This window comes from Elephantulus edwardii, unplaced genomic scaffold (genome assembly GCF_000299155.1).
Source record: "Elephantulus edwardii isolate Elephantulus edwardi_28Jun2011 unplaced genomic scaffold, EleEdw1.0 scaffold00019, whole genome shotgun sequence".
NCBI lineage: Eukaryota > Metazoa > Chordata > Mammalia > Macroscelidea > Macroscelididae > Elephantulus > Elephantulus edwardii.
In genome coordinates this window covers 7,450,466-7,457,021 of record NW_006399769.1, presented here as the reverse complement: position 1 = coordinate 7,457,021, position 6,556 = coordinate 7,450,466, and the positions used below count along the sequence as shown (strand labels likewise).

The 6,556-nt window shown below is 36.7% G+C and overlaps 1 protein-coding gene across 1 annotated transcript in view; it reads left to right on the top strand.

Annotated features, from left to right (window-relative positions):
- Positions 1 to 6,556, top strand: part of DYNC2LI1 (dynein, cytoplasmic 2, light intermediate chain 1) — a 69,125-nt gene that overhangs the window by 28,594 nt on the left and 33,975 nt on the right. Inside the window, exons 4-5 of the mRNA XM_006882378.1 lie at positions 335 to 404; positions 3,815 to 3,903. Of these exons, the coding sequence (XP_006882440.1) occupies positions 335 to 404; positions 3,815 to 3,903 (159 nt within the window). The remainder of the gene's footprint in view (positions 1 to 334; positions 405 to 3,814; positions 3,904 to 6,556) is intronic.

Sequence of the window (6,556 nt, the reverse complement as noted above, 5' to 3'; positions counted from 1 at the left end):
AAAGTATGTCAGACGAAGCCCCAGAATCCTTGCCTCCAAGGAGTAGCTTGGTTTAATCCTCTCCAAGATGAATCTGTTTGTTTTCCTGGCAGTCTACTCAAATAAAAATACTTAAGGGGGGGGAGGAGAAAAACATGGAAATGTTTTACCCTTAGAATAGTTTTTGAGATACATATATGTAGTTTTAAAAATAATTTTTATCTAAATTATTTCACAAATTAACTTCTTTACTAACAGATGAAAGTGTTTAAGAGGAAACAAGAGTTAATCTGATGATGTAATTGTGTAAGATGCTAATACTATCTGTGATGTTAACACTATCTTTGTTTTACAGGGATGAGCCACCAAAACCAACCTTGGCTTTGGAATATACATATGGCAGAAAAGCAAAAGGACATAACACAGTGAGTGTCATTTCATGTGGAACTGTTGTGCCCATAGACAGTGAAGTAATGATGCTGATTTTTATGTTTTCCTTATCAATAATAGCTGTGCACTTTGTGATTTTAACACGTTGCCGCACACTTTTTAAATTGACCACTGTGCTTAGAAACACATTTGCCGTCATTTGCGGCAACATGTTAAACTTCAAATGCTGTTCAGCAGATATCAGTCCAAACTAAACTGAAAATATCAGAGCTCTCTTATTTGTTGTGTCTTGGAGTGCTGGAACAAGATTCTTTTGTACCTTTATTTCTTCGGTACATTATTTTAATTGTGTTAATGTGAATATTTCCCTTACAGATTAGATCAAGACTGTGAGTTACTTCTGCCAAAAAAAAAAATCTGGCTTATAATTGGGCTTAAGCTTTTCAGTATTTGTCAAAATGTATTGCTTAATATTTTTGTAAGTTCATTTTGAAATTCTGTTTCAACTTAAGGCTCTAAATCCACTGCCATCAAGTCAATTTCCATTTAGAGCAGCCCAAAAGGGAAAGTAGAACCACCTGTTAGACTTCTGAGGCTGTAAATCTTTATGGAAGCAGGTTGCTTCACCTTTCTTTAGCTTAGTGATTAATCCATTGAGTCCTCAGGGATTCTTGTAGTATTTATAGGTTGGAAAAAGTCACAAACAGAATCTCTTACAAAGTTCTCATAGGCAAAGAGGTCATTGGTTAGATAAATTTTACTCTGGAAGAACAATCTCTAACAGATACTCATTTGTTCCATTTCCAGGCAGTTTTTTTACATATTGATCTAGTCCAAATGTTTGATCACTAGACCACATAAGGAGGTATACTGCTTCTTGTTGCTCCCTATAATCAGCAATGAAAGTTGTTTATTAATATATGCAGAAAAACCTTCATTTTTTGTGACTCACATGTATTACAGCATTTGATGGTAATGAGGAAATGAGTGGTCCTTACATCGGACAGTTTTGCAACTGTTTTCATAAGCTTAATTTTTCAGAAGAGTTCAAAAAATTCCCCTCATCAAATTGTGAATTGAGGAAGATACTCCAATGAACAATTATTATCTCCACAAACAGTAGTATATCAGCAGCAAAACAAATATAGTGATAATTTTTGAGATCAGAATATGCCTAAAATGCTATTATCTGTCTCTCTGTCTGTCTATCTATCTATCTATCTATCCATCCACACACATATATGTGTGTGTGTTTAGAGAGGGTTTTGGTTTTTTGTTTGTTTTTTTCACTAAAACGTGATTTAATGGCCATCTGTCCCTTCCAGGTTTATGAAATGCCCACATGATTCTTTTTCACATAGTTTTTTTCTCTAAATTTTTTATTATCAATTTGCCTTTTTTCCATGTTCATTCTGGAAGCTTCTTTCTCAGTGACACAACTTAAGTGCTGGGGAAAAGGTACAATCGACCAGCAATCTGGTTGAAAAAGCTCTCTTAGAATGTTGTTGTTATGTGCCATCAAGTCACTTGTGACTCATAGCGACGCTGTGTACAACAGCCCTGAATCCTGTTCTATCCTGTGCCAACCTGACTGTCTCCGACACAACTACTCCATTACACCAATCACTGAATCCATCCATCTCATTGAGGGTCTTCCTCTCTTGCCCTGTCCCTCCACCCTCCCAAACGTGATGTCCCTCTCCAAGGACTGGTCCCTCCTTGCAACATGTCCAGAGTATGTCAGATGAAGCTTCAGAATCCTTGCCTCCAAGGAGCATCCCGGCCTCACCATCTCCAGGATAAACCTGTTTGTTCTCCTGGCAATCCATGGTATATTCAACACTATTCTCCAGCATCACAGCTCAGAGGCATCAGTTCTCTTTCTATCATCCCTAGTCATTGTCCAGCTTTCCGACGCATAGCAAGCAATTGCGAAGACTGTGACCTGGATCAGGCACACCTTAGTTTCCAGACTGATATTTTTGTTCTTTAGTATTCTAGAGAGGTCCCTGACAGCCGATTTTCCCAAGGCAATTCATCTTTTGATTTCTTGGCTGTTGGTACCAAGAGTTTTGATTGTGGAGTCAAGCAAACTGAAGCTATTAACAATCTCAATCTCTTCACCATCTATCATAATGCTGCCAATTGGCCCAGTCGTGAGAATCTTTGGTTGGTTTGTTGTTTTTTTTTTTTTTTGAGCTTCAATTCATATTCAAAGCTGCAGTTCTTAAACTTCTGCAGCAAACTTTACAGCTTCTCCTCACTTCCAGCAAGCAGAGTTGTGTCATCTGCATAATGCAGGTTGTTTATGAGTCTTCCTCCAATCCTGATGCCACATTGCTCTTCTGTTCTGCATATATATTGAAAAAATGTGGAGATAGGACACATCCCTGGTGTACACCCTTCCTAATGTTGAACCTGCAGTGTCCCTCTTCTGACCGTTGTTTCCTGATCCAAGTATAGGTTTCACATAAACAATCAAGAATTCTGGGATTCCCATTCTTCTCAGAGTCAGCCAACATCTGTTGTTAGCCACACAGTCAAATGCCTAAGCTGTGCAAATAATTAAGAATGTGGACTGTATGAAGAAGAATTTAGCATCAGAATTGGAGAAAGATTTATTAACCACTGGTGATATGCAGGTGGCACAACTTGTTTGCTGAAAGAGATGATGACATGAGGCATTTACTGATAAACATATAGTGTTCGGTATTATTAAGCTGCAACATAAAACATCAAATTCTCACAATGGGATGAATAAGCTCATAATAAACAAAAAAGATTGGTGTTCTCAAAGATTTCCCTTTACTTGGATTTTTAATTGCCCATGGAAGTAGAAATCAAACAACATCTTGTACTGGGCCAATCTACTGGAAGAGACCTCTTTTAAAGTGATAATTTACAAAAATGTCACGAAGGCAATCCATCTTATTTTGACAACTTCCAGTTTCCCTAGATTCAAACTTGGCAGATTCCACATTGTAATTATTAATGGGTGTTTTCAGGTATTTCTTCTCCTTTTGGGTCATGCCACACCACATCACAAATAAAGGTTCAGAAAGCTTTACTCTGTCCACATCATTAAGGTTGACTCTGCGTTGAAGAGGCGGCTACTCCTCAGTTGTATTTTGAGTGTCTTCCAACTTGGGGGGTTCATCTTCCTGCACGATCTCCTGCTGTTATTCATACGCCAGATTTCACTGGCCAGTTTTTCACCACTAGGTTTCCAAGTCCTTCTTTGTTGTCTGAAGTTCTGCTGAAACCAGTCCACTATGGATGATGGCTGGTATTTGAAATACTAGTGTCATATCTACCAGCACCATGCATCATGAAGGCCACCATAGCACATAGCAAACTGTCAGACAAATGTTGGAAATAATAAAATATTAAAAACATTTTAGTGGAAAAATCCAGTTTTTAATATAAAACCTTTTTTTTTCCCCAGCCAAAACATATTGCTCACTTTTGGGAACTAGGTGGAGGCACCTCTTTACTGGACTTAGTCACCATACCAATCACAGTTGACACGCTAAGGTAAGTGACCCAGCTCCCAGGACAGTTGTAAATGCACAGTAGTGTCCACAGGGTGAATGAGTAGGCGTTTCTGAATCCAAATTTGGAGGTGTGTACCCACTTCCTTTCTGAGTGTTTAAACTGTAAATCTTTCAAAGAGGTTTTAGAAGCACCAAAGTTCTGGTCTGTGTGATGGCTGGATTTCAAGTATAGCATGTTTTGTAAGCCTGTGAATAACAACAACAACAAAAATATGTGAAATAGTACTATGGCAAGTGAAATCTACTAGTAATAATTTTGAAGCACATCCTTTTTTTCAGCACTTATTGCTATGAGTTGCAAGCAACTTCATGGCACATAACAACAACATCTCTGTGTGAGCTAATTCAGCTCTCTTGAGTGGTTTGAGTTTTTCCCTTTCTTATTGGGTATAAATCTAATTGAGAATTTCATTCTAGGTGGTATTATTAGAGCTTCATTTAAGGAAAGATGGTATGTTGGAGGAGAGGAAAGTCTCACTATTGCTTATCTTCATGAAATAAGACTGAAGAGGAAACCTTGAGACCATTCAGTGGTGTTTTCCTGACAATGACTCTCACTTGTTGGCAAAATCAATGTGGAAAAATTGTGACCTTTCTCACAGTGTTCCTGGGAGCCTGTCATAGCAAGGAAAACAATTTAAAAAAAAACAAAACACAAAACCCAAAATTTTAAAATCTGAACTATTTTCATTTTTCCAGAGTTTAATACATACTTGCTGCCACATGGACCAAGTCCAAAGGGCTCAGCAACTGTTTGTTAAATCCAAGTCATGAAGAGTGTCAGGGTATCAAATTCCTTTTTAGCACGGTAACTGTTTTTCCATAACTAGCTAGATGCAGCTAGTACTGTGGGTTTCTTGTTTTTGTTTTTTTAAATCTATTCCTATTTTTAAAGAAATAGAATTTATATTTACTTACTTTTCTAAAGTATACTTATTTACCTAGTAAATTTACTGATTATGTCAGTAACTTATAGAGAACTTGGGGTAAATATTGAAAGCTTGAAAAAAGTAAGTATACCTCCATAATAACATAAAAATAACCTTTGTTAACATGTGATGCTATTTTTTAATCTTTTCATTGTTTATAAACATACTTTGTATATATTTAGGATGTTTATATACATATTTAGATACTACTTTTTCACTTATACCCATAGATTCCCTGTGACATCATTTTATAGAAACTTTTCAGCTTTATAGTTTTTTATTTGCTTTTAAGTGAAACTCATTGAGTCAAGTTGGTTTTGATTCCATAAAGCCATTATTAAAATAGATTTGTATACTTACTTACTATGCAAATGGTATAATATTTTAATTCATTTGATGTTCTATTTCTAGTTGTTTCTTAAAATTGTAATACTGAATTTAGATTCTGATGCTAATCAGGTAGTGTCTGCAGAGCCCTATCATCATGTTGTTATTTCCTTCACGGGTAATTTAGTTAGGAGTTGCTTATGGCCTTTTTTTAAAAAAAAAATTATTTTTTGTTGATGGGCACTTGGGTTGTTTCCAGCTCTTTACTATTGTGAACAAAGCAGCAATAAACATGGGTGTGTATATAACTACTTAGGTGGCAGTTCTGGTTTCTTTGGGGTATATTCCCAGTAGTGGAATTGCTGGGTCAGATGGTATTTCTATTTCCAACATTTTAAGAAAGTGCCATACAGCCTTCTGTAGTGTTTGCAACATTTTACACTCCCACCAATAGTGAATAAGTGTTCCAGTTTTTCCACAACCTCATCAACATTTGCTGTTTGCTGCTCTGTTGAATTTTACTATTATTACTGGGGTAAGATGTTATCTCATAGTTGTTTTGATTTGCATTTCTCTTAGTGCTAAGGATTTTGAACACTTCATGTATTGGTTCGCTATCTGAATGTCTTCTTTGGTAAGGTGTCTGTTCATACTCTGTACCCATTTTGCAGTTTGGTTTTTTACCTTTATCTTGTTATCTCATTTGGCATTTTATAAATTCTAGATATAAGTCCCTTATATGACATGTCATTACCAAATACTTTTTCCCAGTCTGTGGCTTCCCTTTTTACCCTGTTGGAGAAGGTTTTGGATGTGCTTAGGGATTTGATTCTTAGAAGGTCCCATTCATCTATTCTATCCTTTCCTGGTTGTAGGTTTTTCAGGATGTTTGGAAGACTGTTTATGTTGTGGATTAGGACTTCTAGAGTTCTTCTGAGCTTTTCTCCAGTGAAGTTATAGTCCTTGGTTTCAGTCCTAGGTCTTTGATCCTTTTTGAGTTGGTTTTTGTGTATGGAGTGAGGTGTGGATCTTGCTTGAGTTTTCTGTGCATAGTTTTCCAATTTTACCAATACCATTTGTTTAAAAGCCTGTTGTTTCCCCACTTACCTGATTTCATCTCCTTGTCAAAAATCAGTTGACCATAGATAGATGGGCTGATTTCCAGGTTCTCAATTCTAGTCCATTGATCTATGTGTCTGTCATTGTACCATTATCACGCTGTCTTGACCACCATAGCAGTGTAGTAGGATTTGAAATCAGGGAGTGAGACGCCACCTACTTTGTTTCTCTTTTTAAGGAGTGCTTTGCTTATTTGAGGTCTCTTTCCATTTCAAATGAGACTGGAGTTTGCCTTTTCCTTCTCATTGAAGAATGGGA